The sequence below is a fragment of the Amphibalanus amphitrite genome, unplaced genomic scaffold (genome assembly GCF_019059575.1).
Source record: "Amphibalanus amphitrite isolate SeventyFive unplaced genomic scaffold, NRLGWU_Aamphi_draft 000011F_arrow, whole genome shotgun sequence".
Classification (NCBI taxonomy): domain Eukaryota; kingdom Metazoa; phylum Arthropoda; class Thecostraca; order Balanomorpha; family Balanidae; genus Amphibalanus; species Amphibalanus amphitrite.
The window spans coordinates 1,041,538-1,056,541 of NW_024881507.1; the positions used below are offsets into that span (position 1 = coordinate 1,041,538).

The 15,004-nt window shown below is 48.6% G+C and overlaps 3 protein-coding genes across 3 annotated transcripts in view; 2 read left to right on the plus strand and 1 right to left on the minus strand.

Annotated features, from left to right (window-relative positions):
* LOC122382013 (tyrosine-protein phosphatase 99A-like) overlaps window positions 1-8,074 on the plus strand; it is a 47,030-nt gene extending 38,956 nt beyond the window's left edge. The window contains exons 17-24 of the mRNA XM_043366860.1: window positions 383-489; window positions 2,652-2,833; window positions 2,966-3,137; window positions 3,705-3,823; window positions 4,554-4,700; window positions 5,977-6,116; window positions 6,599-6,734; window positions 7,155-8,074. Of these exons, the coding sequence (XP_043222795.1) occupies window positions 383-489; window positions 2,652-2,833; window positions 2,966-3,137; window positions 3,705-3,823; window positions 4,554-4,700; window positions 5,977-6,116; window positions 6,599-6,734; window positions 7,155-7,316 (1,165 nt within the window). The 3' untranslated portion in view covers window positions 7,317-8,074. The remainder of the gene's footprint in view (window positions 1-382; window positions 490-2,651; window positions 2,834-2,965; window positions 3,138-3,704; window positions 3,824-4,553; window positions 4,701-5,976; window positions 6,117-6,598; window positions 6,735-7,154) is intronic.
* Window positions 8,075-8,507: 433 nt separating this feature from the next.
* On the plus strand, window positions 8,508-11,576 carry LOC122382026 (diphthine methyl ester synthase-like). The gene is made up of 2 exons (XM_043366896.1): window positions 8,508-8,591; window positions 10,624-11,576. The coding sequence occupies exon 2, from the start codon at window positions 10,683-10,685 to the stop codon at window positions 11,556-11,558; it is 876 nt and encodes a 291-aa protein (XP_043222831.1). The 5' UTR covers window positions 8,508-8,591; window positions 10,624-10,682; the 3' UTR covers window positions 11,559-11,576.
* Window positions 11,577-12,810: 1,234 nt separating this feature from the next.
* LOC122382036 (leucine-rich repeat-containing protein 51-like) lies at window positions 12,811-14,792 on the minus strand. The gene is made up of 2 exons (XM_043366908.1): window positions 14,392-14,792; window positions 12,811-14,093 (listed from the first exon to the last, which is right to left on the minus strand). Exons 1-2 carry the CDS (start codon window positions 14,495-14,497, stop codon window positions 13,585-13,587), a joined length of 615 nt encoding a protein of 204 aa, XP_043222843.1. The 5' UTR covers window positions 14,498-14,792; the 3' UTR covers window positions 12,811-13,584.
* Window positions 14,793-15,004: the final 212 nt, after the last annotated feature.

Genomic DNA, 15,004 nt, shown 5'->3' on the forward strand with positions numbered 1-15,004 from the left:
TCACGAGAAGTCAGAGGGACGCGGTTCCATGTCGTTTCGTTGTGGGTGCCGGCTGATGCTGCTATGATTCAGGAGAAGATATGCTCAATGGCTGCTCATCGCTATGCATAGCTTGTACTATGACATGCCAGGCGCGGATTCCAAAATTCTAGATTGTGTGTCGTGTCCCGCGCTGTGTCTTCTAGGATACAGTGGTATGTGGACGGGCCGGAGATGCTATCGACAGATCTGTAAAAACATGGTTCCGGGCTTTGAACTCACTTCAGTCTTTACTATCAAACTTTAATGTTTAGCGGGTAGCATCTCTCTTCACCGCGATGTGTCACCTATAAAATGTGACGCCCTGCTGTCTTACGACTCATAAGCTCGGCCTTCTTTGCAGGTCGAGTCCGAGCAGTGCGGCTGTTTATGTGGTGGTGGCCACTCTGCTGGCGCAGCTGAGACACCGGCAGGAGCTGTCAGTGCTCTCCTACTGGCGACATGCGCTCGGTGAGCACAACAGTGATTCAGACGGAAAGGGAATACGGTACTAGCAATGCATGCATAGGTATGTGGCCAAGCTGTTGCCAGACGTAACGTTAAGAAGGTATCCAAGGGTTCAGCGGCAGACAGGCTGGCACCACATTTACACAACATAACACTTCTTAAATAGCATTTATTGAATTATTTGAAATAAAATTGACCGTCTGTTTGTTACATTTTATTACGGTTGTAAAGAAGCAGCAAAATGCACTTCTAGTGCTAGTTGTTGCGAGAGTTTAGATGAATATCTTCAACGAAAGAAATATATTTTCAAAATTTGTAACATACATAACTCGCTGTTGCGACCTAGCTATAAATTTATTATCGTCTACGGATTCGCTTTTCAGTCGGTAGAACCATGAGTTACTATCGTTCTGAGCAGACGATGACTGAAAGCTCTGACCGGGGTCTAACACTCCACTCAAATTAAATGTGACGAATCCAGTGTTTCCTTCAACGAAGAAGTAGGCGTACCATAAACATGTGGCGTAAAATATGATCACAAGCAGGGTATATTGAATTAGGGGGTAGGACCAAGTTTAGTAGGCATGATATCAGCAATTATTTTGTTTTATATGGCGGTTTTCATTATCACAATATTATTTTTGATATCATGAAGTTTGTATATCTCGGTTTTACGAAAAATAGTAGGGCAACAAAGATAAATTTCGCGAAAAATTAATTTTAGTTGGAAACATCCATTCTGGTATGCAAAATTCAGTATGAAGCCCAGTATGGTGACCGTCTAGTGTGCTTCCAAGGCTGAGTACCTGATATCAACAGGAGTTGTTTACTATGTTGCTAGGTGGTTGCTAGGGAGCTAAGGATACTCTCTTGCGCGATCATCTGCACTTATTTTTCCTCATTATATCGACATGTTGCTATTTCTGAGACCTAACTCATGGTAAGAAAAAAAAAGACAGTTTTCTTAAAATGTATTTCTAAGTGCCGTAGTATTAACACAGCTCTGCAATTCTGCTTAAATATCTCCAAAATCCTGACTTCCCGGAAAATTGTTGGTGGTGATGGGGATCGAGCCCGCCGATGAAAAGTAAGTCAATATTCAAAGGCTTCAAAACGTTATTTCTTGTTGTTCTGTGGAATAGCAATGCAAAGACCGATGATAGTGTCAGTGTTAAGCTTTCCAATGAAGCATTGCAATTAGTAGTAAGGTGATTATCATCTAAGATATCTTCCATCAAATATTAGAATTCTGCCATTGGCTTGCTGTAGAACAGGGTAACTTTCAGTCTCTTGGGAACACGAGTTGCCGGTCTCAGATCGAAAAACACTTAAAAAAACGGTAATAGACAATGAAATTTCCCACCTGATAGCATCTCGGGTTTTTGTATATCCTGTCTAGAATTTTCATAAATCCGACGTAAAAATGGCTAATTTCGTCAGATTCCGAATTTTTGTCATTGGGTCTAATGTAAAGCATGGATACTTTCAGTCTCTTGGGAACACGATTTCCGTACCTCAGATTGAAAAACTCTTCAAAAGTCGCAGATAGTAGACGATTTAATCTACAAGATAGCATCTCGCTTTTTTCTTTATCTGGTCATGTATCTTCACAAAACCCTCTCAAATATAGTCAATTTAGCATTAGAGTCTATGGATTTAGAAGAATTTTCATATCCGACCAGATTTGGGCTACCATGTCTGTTGACCGGGGGCCGATCACAAGTGCTCAAGAAGTCCGAGCTGGCAGAGATGCATCAGACCGCCGAGAGCCGTCATGTTCGTCAGTTCCGAGAGTCTTAGGATTCCATAACTTGGACAGGCTCCAAAGGTCCCAATGTGCTTCGATTTATTTTCAGCAGAAACGAAATGACTTTATTTCACGTAAGCTATGTCATTTTGAATATACCGGCTTCTGTTCTATCTTGATAGCCTATATTATGAGTGTCCTGATGCCCTATTATGCTCTCAGACCAATATCCGTCGACCAGTGTAACCTGCCTCCCCGTGGCCCCAGACCAATGTTCGCTGACTAGAATTTACATTCCTCCTTCCCCGATCCCCCCCCCTCCCCCCAGATCAGTGTCCGCTGACCAGAGTATCCTCCTTATCCGTGCCCCAAGACCAGTGCCCGCTGACCAGTATTTAATTCCTCCCTCTACGTGCAGACCAGTGTCCGCTGTTCGCTGCACCACTGGACGAGTACAAGTTCGTTCACACGTGTCTACTGGAGAGGGTGATGTCGGGGGAAACGCTGGTGCCCCGCCACCAGCTACGTCAGTTCCTCGAGCAGCTGCAGGGCGGCTGTCGGAACAGCTACCCCTACCCAGCCGCCGAAAAACAATATAAGGTACGTGCACTGATTTTATTCACTTAAAAATGCAGACACATGGGGAATATTTGTTTTTACTCGTTCTAATAACCTTTGACCGCTGACATCTGACCGCTGATCTCTGATTTCTCTGTGACCTCTGATCGTCAGCATGCCATCGCGCTGGAGGCTCACCAGTTCGCCGTGGTCTCTGCGGCCCGTCCGTGTAACCAGGCCAAGAACCGCAGCCTGAGCAGCATTCCCATGGAGCCGTCCCGCGTGTGTCTGACCCCGCGGCTCAGTCAGGAGGGCTCCGACTACATCAACGCCTCCTGGCTGCCAGGTAACGCTCGACGAACACCGGTAATCCAAACCGATCGCACAGGGTGTGGGACCGGCGATTGCGCCCGTTTTATGGCATGTTTACCCTGCTTATTATGCATAACTGCTCAGACTTAGACGTGGCTAGGTAAATTGCCTCGTTGGGTTCGCAGTAGCGGGTGAGGCTAGAAGCCGTATTCATTTGTGCGTTTCTTTTGTCTGAAATAATTATCATTGAACCCATTCCAGACGTTTATCGCTGATATCGGTATTCACTGGTAGCTCATGTGTAAATGGTCGTTTTACGGTTAGTTACTGCGATACAGAGTACTGCGCTGGTATACTGTACCGCCGTGCTCTTGTGCAATGCGGCACAGTCTACCCCTAGACCGCGCTCCATGCTATTGCTGTTCGTTGCTCATTCGCCCCACTCGGCAAGGCGATGCCACTATAACGCATCATACTTTTTAGCTTAGTGAGCCTTTACATTTTTATCTTGAAAGGCCACTGACTGACCAAACATCGGACTGAGCAAGAAGCGCGAATCAACAGTCGCTGTGTAACGTTGTCTGCCTCGTCTTCGCCGCAGGTTTTCGGCACCAGGAGGAATTTATACTGACGCAGCACCCACTGCCCAAGACGGTGCTGGACTTTTGGCAGATGGTGTGGGAGAGCCGCGTCACCACCGTCGCCTGTCTGACGTCAGAGGTGGGTCGCTGATGACTGTGGAGGTGGCATCTCACATGCTGCCTTTCATAATCAATAAGTATCAACTGCACGTTTAGTTTCTGAATTTAAGCGTACAGGCTCTGATATTCGCGTCTATTTCACATTTACATGCTGCGTGACTGTGTGTTCAGTCGCTGGATTTCGAACATGATAGCGTTCGCGATAACTGGAAATACCACGATACGCATTCATAGCTTCCTGCAAAGTCATAAATTTGCGGGATTTACCCAAGAAATACGCATCGAACTAAGTAACTAGTACTAGCTAATTTTGATTCAGCGGCGTAGTCCCGCACCATCAGTGTCAAATTTGTATGACAGCGGGCTGCGGCGCGGGCCCCAAATTTGTCTCGTGTATCGGTGCGCTCAGCTCGGTTGGATTGATGGCTGCGCTCGGAGGATTGATGTGATGCCGCGTCTGTCAGCCGCTGTAAAAACGGGCCCACCCCGCCCGCCACAGCGGCCGTTTGGCAGCAGAAGCGATCAATGCGCGCTGGAGGATACAGGCCGCTGCCCCCGCATGGGTCCGCGGATGATGCCCGTCTGGTCTCTGCCTGTGACAATAATAAATATGTAAACACGCTTATTTGGTTAGTACAGACTCGAATTTTGGTTCAGTTAGTTAGTTATTTAAGTTTAAGTGTAATGTTTCAAGCGAATGGCATGCTAAGAAAAAACCATCATAAACGAATATCTCCCGCACGTTTCAGGATTGCGGCAGCTTCTGGCCGAGGGAGGAGGAAGAGATCATCGAGTGCGACGGCTTCCTGGTGCGCTTCCTGTCGCAGGCCGCCGGCTGCAGCACCTCCTACAAGACCTCCTGGGTGGTCAGGACGCTGCTCGTCGAGTCAACAGAGGTTAGACGAGCTTATCAAGACGGCGGGGAAATATATCAGCGGCTTGTGGTTTATTCACTTTGATACGGTACAGAAGAGTGGAGCTAGTAGAAACTTACTAAATTTCCTGAATGTGACCTACAATCTCTATGAAAGGACAGCGAAATTCGAATATATCTACAATCTACATACAGACATGGCCCAAGCTCATTTTGAATATATGGCTCATTTTATTACTTACCTGGCTATAAGCAAAATCAAACGTCTCGCAACTGAAGTTGCATTAGGCATGTAAATTTGCCAGTTGATGATGTTTCAGCATTGCCGTACTTCAGCATTAGGTACTTCGTGAATCCTCAACAGAGTTCGGAGTCGTTGATGCGTTTCCCACTATTTTTATTCTTGAAGTTCGGAGCTCAGTGCCTTTCGCACTATTTTTATTTCTGAAGTTTCAGTTCACTGCTGAGCCGAATGCCTTGCTTTATTTGAAGCATGTCATCGGTGACAAAGTTTTCAAATCAATGCCGCAGATTCATGCTTCCACAAAGGATGCGGGGGCAGAAAGTAACAAATGGGATTGACCAGACAAAGGCATGCCACGTGGCAGTCACAGTTTGACAGTTTATACGACCTTTCATCGCTAACTCTGTCGGTGGAAAATAATCAAACGTTTAACTTTGATTATTTACGCGGTACAGTTGGTGAATAAAGAAAATATTGGAGCGATTATAATTGAAATGCACGTAAAAGTTATGTTTTAGGCCTACGATGAACGTCTAAATTAAGTCTGCTTGTATACTCGTACATAAGGAATAGGCATATGTGCATTATGTAAAATTGATAAAAGAGGTTTCAAGCGTTATTAGTTTCAATGCGATATTCATCATGAAAACTATTGTTAATACCTTTTATCACATCTCGAAAGTCGGCGGAACAACTCATGCGGGACAGAATGGCTACGGCACATGCACCATTACCGCAAAGCCAGCACTCCATCCACGAGAACAATTGTGTGTTTTTTGGTGTTGTGTTGCGCCGAGCTAATTTAATTTATCAGCAACCACGCGTTACCAGCTGCTGTTTTCATGTGTCAGCGTCGTCAGAACGACTCAGCACTGCCGGCCAATTAGGGTCCCCGCGGCGCCGCCTACCCCGCCGCTCTGCCTTTGTACCCCGGCTGACCCCGGTGACCTCTGCCCCTCCTCAGGGTGATGTGGACCTGTTGGTGCGTCTGGTGCACCTCCCCCTCTGGCCGTGTACCCCGGCTGACCCCGGGTGACCTCTGTCCCTTTCCCAGGGTGATGTGGACCTGCTGGTGCGTCTGGTGCACCTGCCCCTCTGGCCAGAGGAAAGCTCCACAGACTCAGTGATGGAGGGAGTGCAGGCCGTGACTGAGATACACGGCGACCGACTCTCCCCGCTAGTCGTCATCGATAGGTAATCACACGGCGGCTGATTATCGATAGGTAACGGTACAGCGGCCGGTTATCGATAAGTAACGGTACAGCGACCGGTTATCGACGTAGGTAACCACAAGGCGACAGGCTTCTCTCTGCTGGTCGTCATCGATATTTAACCAAACGGTGACGGGTCATCGATAAGTAACAGTACGGCGACCTTTTTTATATGTAAGCAACGGAGACAGACCCTGACATCGAAAGGAAACTACTAGAGAAAAACGGTGACTGCCTCTCCTCGCTGGTCTTTATGGAAAATAACCGGATGGCTTTCGCTATTCGATTGGAAATAGCACAGCCGATGGTCGTGAGATTTGTTGTACCGTCACTTGGCATGGGAGGTGGACGGTAAATGGGATAGAAATATTTACAAAAAAAATCAGGTTTCGGGGATGTTAAATATGCGTCCCGTCTTATTTTTAGGCAAGACTTGTTTGTAATTGCGTTCTGTCCGGCCCGCAGGAACGGCGGCACTGAGGGCGTCATGTTCTGCGTGTTGAGCTCTGTACTTCGTCAGCTCCAGTACCAGCCTCAGTTCGACATATTCACCTACGCCAAGCTCTACCATCAACGGCGGCCCGGCTGCTGGAAAACTATGGTAAGTCCACCTTCATATCATGCCAAGCTTATGGGAAAAGACGGCGCTTGGAGTTTTCTTGACGTTTTGCAGGCCAACACAGTGTCCAAATTTCATAATCTAATCCGATCTCGATCGATCCATGGACGAAGTATTCCTAATTCATGGAATACCTAATCCATGATCGATCCGTAGGCATTCTGTTATTTGATTGTGTTCCCGGATGGACGTTTCATATCGCGTTTGACGTTTTGTGACACTTGTGTCATTCGCAATTAACGTTGAATCATCTTCTGTTCTTTCTTGCATTGTGTAAGACGTAACTTCGACAAAGTATTACGCTTGTATTCCTCCAGTCCGTCTATGACGCCTGTGCTCCTCCCGCCCGTCTGTTACCACTGAGCCCGTCTGTGACGCCTGTGCTCGTCCGTATCTCTCCAGCGGGAGTTCCTGTGGCTGTACCAGGTGGTGGAGGCCTGGCTGCCGGCAGAGATGGAGTCGGAACACACCGCCGCGCTGGCCGAGCGCCACTCCTGGGCCGTCAGCCTCACGCGCACTCCCATCGAGGCTAAACTGAATGGAACCCACGGTGTCATGGTGTAAGGGAAGAGGCGTAGGGACAGGCTGGGTATGAGAGCCGTGCCGTGCCGAGCCCGGTCAGGCCAGACGGGTCGGGCGGCAGGACTGGAGTGTGAGGCCCACGGCACCGACCGCCAGACCCGGGGCCCGGGCCCACCGGACGAGCGGGTGGTGTTTGTGATTTCGGACATCTGTTTACATGTGCCAAGCGTCGTACTTTATATGCTACTTGTTTATCTGTACAAAGTGAGAGGCGCACGGGTCTGCTAGCGTCTGAGCCGGCTTCTGTGTAATCGTTAATAGCGAAAGTGACATCTGTTTGTGTGAAGAAGAAATGTCCTGGCTGAGGTAAATGAGGGTGATTTGTTTTGTATTTGATGTTGCCGTTCGCCCGCGTTTTGTGATGGCATTGGTCGTGTGCTGGCCCTACTACGCTGTCGATATTTATTTAATTGTGTCCGTCTTTATATATGCATTTATATTTAGCTAGAGTATGAAAGGCAATTGAACTAGAAGAACATAAGTCATGGTTTCCAAGAAATGATAAAACTGGCACCTATAGTGTCTAAAATAATTTATTTTGAATAGATAGATAATCGTTTGCACTGCATATTGTTAGTTACGTTAATTTATAAGTGATAATTTATTCAATTATGTTTGAAATGCGAGCGTTTACCTGCCACCGGTTGTGGTTTGGATGTTCATCAAGCATAACGTCGAATGCTTTACTGTTTTATTGCTTATTGCGCTTGCAATCCATGCCAAATAAAATATTTATTGCACAACGTTGTCTACCCTCCCATGCATCAAAATACTGTGGCCGCACAAGAGTCCGTCGAAAGAGCCCAAAAACCTTGGTTCAACGCAGATACCTACAACTCGCCTCGGATTCAGCCCAGATCTAGTTTGCAGAGGCAGGCTTCGGGAATCGGGACATCTCGGATGACGAATCGACACGAAAATTCCACACACAGAGCTTCAAAAGTGTGGCAGAAACCATTTGGTGGCGCTCCCGGCCGTTCGACTGAGAGAGGTCAATGAAGCTCAGGGGCCCCAGAATTACAAATCAGACTCTAGTCTCTAGCTTGCGCAGATAGAATCAAAACGTAGAGCTGTTATGAGGGAACTAATGTTGAAGATACAGCTCAAAACAAAATAAAAAATAATGAAGGAATATGGTAGCCATATCGTACTGTGGCAGCCTGCCTTGTTACAGACACAGCGCAGCAGTGACGAAATACACGCTGGATTTATTTATTATTTTGGCTGTTTTTCTCATATATCTTCAGCGACGAGAAGGTAAGATAATGATTTGTATTTCATTTAATTAGAACTACCTACCCCGATCAGATGGAATCAAAGGGTGGGAATTCGCTAGGTCGATAAAGGTAATGGCTTTGGCCCAGCTTCTTTGTTTTTCTCCAAATAATACAGGCTTGAGAGTGAGACTACATCAACATGTTAGTGTAAGTTCACTACATTCATATTTAGTTATCTTCAAGATCAAGAATTATCTTGTTTTCAAGTACTTATTTCTTGTTATTTCATAGTATGCTTAATTGATATAGTTTCCAATCCCCACTTCGTCACTTCCCATATGCCTACTTTATACCTATAAACCTATAAAATTACCTATAAAAATTAAGTTTGGTTTGGACTTCCAGCTCTGTTCCTGATTTGGAACTAATAGTTTGAATTCTTTAAATTGCAACTGGCAAGTTACTGTGGTATATTTAAGCTCATTTGAGCTCAACCACAGGACCAAGACGGAACTCTACAATAGATTGGAAAAGCTCCTCCTATTTTAACAGCTTTTTATTTTGAATACATAGTCATTTTACCAATTGGTTTTCATAAACTGTTGCTGCTATGCAGGCTCCCAATAATCTCACAGCTCATCTTGGAATACCACATTGTTTATTTCTTATGATAGTGAATTGCTATGAATCATTGCCTAAATTACTGGTGTTGAATGTTTGTAAATAGGTAGCAGATCAATATTTTGTGTCGCTGTGCTGACTGACTGTGTTAAGATATGGCATGGTTGTTATGATTTCTGCTTTTTCACATTTGTCAGCCCTTAGATAAACAAAAACAATCTGGACCAATGGTAAATCATTTCTCCAGTCTTCTGTATACCACATATGTGTGTGCTTGGCACCGGCAGTGGAAATGAATAACTTTGATGATCATAAAATGTATTTTTCTGAATCTTTGCTATTTTATGCATGGTATCTGCTCATTGCTCTTTGCCTTAGTTATTAACCCGCGCACCGACGGGGGTCTGCGCCTGGCGCCAACTTAGTACCGACGGGGGGGGGGGCGGATGACCGCCCCCCCCTGAGATCTCGAGAACGAAGCAAGATAGCGACAAGCGGTAAACGGCATCGGATACGCACGGACAAGGTCTACAATTTTTACAAAGGTCATTTTCAGGTCAGGTCAAAGATGACGTCACGGGTCGAAAAAGTCAAAATGGCGGCGCTAGATATGGAGAGGGTTTTTCTCGAATAACTTTCGAAGTAGTCAAGATAGGAACAAACTAAGGGCATCATCGTGATCCTCTCGTCAATCCGCATCGAATGATATATATGTTGACCTCGAAAGGTCAAGGTCAAAGGTTGACCTCAGGTCACGTGACCTCGAGGTCATCATGTATATCATTCGATGCGTCTTGACGAGCTGAACACAATGAGACCATCCGCGCGGCTGTATCTTGTTCCTGTAAGGAGTTATTGGCAAAAAACCTTTGGTGACCTTTGATGACGTCACATGACCTTACAGCTGCCCAACAGCAAAACAGACCTCAAGGTAGTGAAGGTTGATCGTATGTGAAGTCATGTATGGTATATGGGGCCATTCCGATCCGTTTTAGTGGTAAAAACAGGGAGTTGATTTTCCCCCATTGACTTATAATGGGGAGGTCGCGAAATTGACCTGACCTTAGGTCACCGACATCAAAATTCCGAGATATACAAATTGTAGCTACTAATGACCTAATAACATCCTGCGACTTTCAAAGGCCTCCGACATCTACTGTAGCTCTGGCACGGTGACAAAGTTGCAAAAAAGTGACTTGAGGTTGGGTCATTCAAAGTGACCTGGTGACCTGACCTTAAAAGTTAGGAGGTTCAAACTTGCACACCATATGTAAAATTGATGAGGTTATAGTCATACCAAATTTCGCGGCGCGTAATTTCGCGGCGCTACGCGCCGCGGTTTTCCCGCTATCCGCGAAAAACCTCAGGGGGGGGGGGCGGATATCCGCCCCCCCGTCGGTGCGCGGGTTAACAAATCTAGTAATGATGCGTTATGTTTTGCTATGTTTCAGGAGGTGGGCAGCTTGTCACTGACGAAACACCCCCCCCCCCTCCCATCACACCTCCTGTGATGTTCTACCTGATCGGCCTGGGTCTGGGCGATGCCCGCGACATCTCCCTCAAGGGTTTGGAGATTGTGCGCCGCTGTGAAGAGGTGTACCTGGAGGCGTACACCTCCATCCTGACGTGCGGCGCCGAGGCGCTCGAGGAGCTCTACGGCCGGCCGGTGACGCTCGCAGACCGCGAGACGGTCGAGCAGGGCCTTGACTCGGTGATCAGCGCCGCCGGCGAGCGCGATGTGGCGCTGCTGGTGGTCGGCGACCCGTTCGCGGCCACTACGCACCACGACCTGGTGCTGCGCGCCCGCGAGCGCGGTGTGCCGTGCCGCGTGGTGCACAACGCCAGCATCATGACGGCGGTGGGCTGCTGCGGCCTGCAGCTCTACAGCTACGGGGAGACCGTGTCCATCCCGTTCTGGACGGACGACTGGCGGCCGGACAGCTTCGTGGAGCGGATCGACGCCAACCTGGCGCGCGGGCAACACACGCTCTGCCTGCTCGACATCAAGGTCAAGGAGCAGAGCGTCGAGAACCTGCTGCGGGGGCGGAAAATCTACGAGCCGCCGCGCTTTATGAGCGTGTCTGTGGCGGCCGCGCAGCTGCTGGAGGCGGTGGGCGGCCGCGCCGAGACCGACCCAGGCCTGACGCCCGCCTCGCGCGTGGTCGGCCTGGCCCGGGTGGGAACAGACACGGAGCGACTGGTGGCCTGCACACTGAGGGAGATGGCAGAGGTGGACCTCGGGCCGCCACTGCACTCACTGGTCGTGGTGGGTAACACGCACCCCATGGAGCTGGACTACCTCAAACAGTTTGAGCTGGGCAGCGACGCGAAGGACACAGGGAAGGCAAAGGAGGGCGAGACAAAAGCGGACCAGGCTTCGTCATGATGTCAGGTGGGCTATTAGCTATTTACTAGGTCGTTCAATAAGTAAGGTAAAATGTACCATAATAGTTAATTCATATGAGGTATTCAAGCAAAATCAAATATGCCATCTGAATCTTTTAACAATTTCCTACACAACCTTCGAAACTGTTTTTAGGAGTTTGGCTCATTGTCCGAACACGGTCGGTGTGAAAACATTGATGCAGCAGAGTTCCGTTCTAAAAATCCCCGGTTTGTCACACGAGCCAAACTTAACCTCAAAATGAGTGAGTTGACCCTGATGACGCTATTGCCATTAGCAATGCTTGCTGGTGAACAGCTGGTACGATTTCAACAAGAACACAGCAGTGTAAGAGGCAAAGTTCTAGAGCAGGTAGACAAGTGCCCGCAGGCCTCTCTGGACTTGGCACTGTAACGTCGGGGAGCTGATTATGGAGACCCAAAGCATCCGCGTGACTGCTTTCATTAACAGGGTGAAGTGTTATGTCGAAACAGTTCTAGGCATCATCAGATATGTTTGATATTTACAAGGTCACCACGAGGTTAATGCAGAAAGAGCTCACTGAACAACAGAAGAACGCCCAACGAGGCATCAGTGTGGGATCGGCTTTGCTTTAGCAGAAGCTGAAGCACAGCCGTGATCTGGCGCCGTCCCACTTGAACCTGTTTGGACCATCGGAAAACCTGCTGTGTACGTTGGAATCTGAACTGATCAGGCAATCAATAAAATAATGAAGACATGACTTTGGAATAGCAATAAGGTTTTTCCAAGCAGGATTTCCACGCCGGGTGGAGTGCTGGGATAAGCGTGTGCGCCTGAACGGCGATTGGATGTAGGTGCCAGTTCCGAAGGCTGGGGAGGCTGGCCAAAGAGACCTGCTAACAAATGCTTATAGCCAATTTGTAGACAATGTTTCAATGAACATATGTTGCTAGTTTTGTGTCGTTGCACCAAATGTGGACTGAAATACGTGTGATTTTACCTTACTTATTGAACGACCTAGTAGTTGTGAACTGTACGCTGGATGCGGTTTTTGTGAACATATTTGTATCAGTGTTTTCTCACTTGATGTTGTTAATCCGTAAAGGAAAATGACTGTTCATAATTCGCGTTGAGCGGGTAGAACGCAGTGTTCTCCTGAGAACTCGCCCAAATAATGACTATGGAACTGAAAATGTCAAAACCCATGTATCTCTGACATTGCTCAGCACTAGATCAAGCTCAATCATCGTTCGAACCGCAGTTACACGAGATATTCTCTTCCATTGCGTTAAATTTGATTATTTCACAATAAAAGACTGCTTGGGGTTTAACTGCTTAAGCTCTTTGGACCAACAACTTATCAAGGTGTTACAATAAACTCTTGCTGATCTGTAACAGTTCTGTAATGGACGCAATCGGCGTTTGGCTAACCTTTTCGCACGAAGCAGTGTGAATCCGTTAGGGTAGACAGCACGCGACGCACAGCAGCGAACTTCACATCGCGTCCTGCACCGCAGCCAATCACACACTCACTGACGACGCTGTTCTCTGTTCGGGGTCAGATCAGTCACGTGACGTCGCTGACCAGCCAATCAGGACCCGGCAGGAATCGAGCATTACGGGTGGCTCGCGGCCTTTGACCTCTGCTAGCGGAGGCCGAGGGATTACATGAAAGTTGAAGCTGGTGTCATTGGATGCTTTTCTATTGAATGTGTCTATTGTAGGTCCTTTGCTGGGAGGTCACCTGTTATGCGCGTCTTGTGCTGGGTCGACACAGTGACGCGATGTTATTGCATGCAAAAGTCTGGCTACTGAGTTCGCATAAATTTAGTTGTACATATGCATTTCGTTGATTTTTGGGCGCGGCCGTGTCCGAGAGCCACCATTTACGTCCATCATTTGTAAAATTTACCGGTATCCTGTTACAGGAGCGCAATTTGTAAATTGTAGACACATCACACTCGGCTCCGCCACGGAACAATACCAGTATGGTAGTCGTATATCACTCGTCTCGCACGTTTCGTATCGTATATCCTCGCACTCTGCTTTACCCCACGGCGTCATCATCATCCTCGGCCTGCTTCCGCTGTCTCGGCTTGGGCAGCATATGGTACTGACAGATGGCTCTGTCCCGTCGCGTCACACTGCTGAAGTCCAGTCTCCGCAGCCCGGGCAGCAGCAGCAGCACGCGCGTCCGGTACCGCGGCGTCGCCTCCTCCAGCGGGTTTCCGTGCAGCGTTAGAGAGGTGAGCTGCGTCAGCGCGGCCAGCTTGGCCACATCCTGCAGGCTGGTCAGCTGGTTGGCGTGGAAGTAGAGCACCTTCAGACTGGTGAGCGAGGTGAGGTTGTCGTCGACGGCGCCGATGCCGTTGAAGGAGAGGTCGAGCCAGGTGAGCATGTTGCGGTCGAAGAGCAGCGCGTCGAGCGTGGCGCGCAGGCCCGGCAGCTCGGTGATGTGGTTGTTGTTGAAGCGCACCGTGCTGGCGATGAAGCGGCCCGTATCGGGGTCCACGCGCGGACAGTGGGCGTCCGTGCGCGGGTCCTCGCCCTCCACCTCTGGCGGCGCAGAGACGGACGGGCGGGATGAGGGAACGACTGGACGATAGGATGTAGCATGACTACGCGAAGAAGCTTTCGGCCCTAGTCCTAGTGGCTGATTGGTGAAAGAAGCCTTAGTGACGGGCGAATAGTAAAATAGGACAAGTTTCAGTTTGGTACAAAACAAATTGGGATAGACGCTCAAGCATGTTACGATCCTGTGCTAAACACATATAGAATTTGACAAGAGTTCTTTGAGACATTTGAACTTCTTATTTCATTATTCTTCGGTCTGTTGGAAATGGTTTTAGCTTACCATTGAACGCCGCCAGTCGGAGGAACGAGTAGTCCACGGGCTGGAGCCACTGGAACGGGTTGACCGACATGCGCCGGTTGTCCAGCCATCGCTGAGTGTCCGCCATCGGTGCCCGTTCAGATCCAGACACTGGGCCTGGGCTGATGCGTAAACCAACCCCACCCACCAATCAGTCGGCGAGATTCAACACTACACCACCTCCCAGTCCATCACCGTTGTCGCGATTTCGTGTCAGCAGCTCACTTTCTCACGGCTTTCACACCGCTCCGAACTGGCGTCGATTTCCGCCATCCCCCACCAAACAGCACGGGACCAGCGGGTCGGGGCGCCTCCGTCCTCCGACCACCGTTTCCAGCTGACCTGGCGCCGATCTGCCGACCGTCTGCGCGCGGCGGGGCTCTCCGGCGCCGTGTCGCACACGCGTCCTTCTCTGTCAGTCACGCGACCACGAAATAGAGGCCAATAAGTGGTCTATCCGGGCAGCACTACAAACGCTGTCCGGCCCAGAGTATCGAACAATCGCCACGGGTCGCCCTGCACGACAACAAATGGCTAGAGCACTTAGCAAAATGAGCACGTGTGTGGTGGGTGGCTAATTCATGGGATTGTGAAT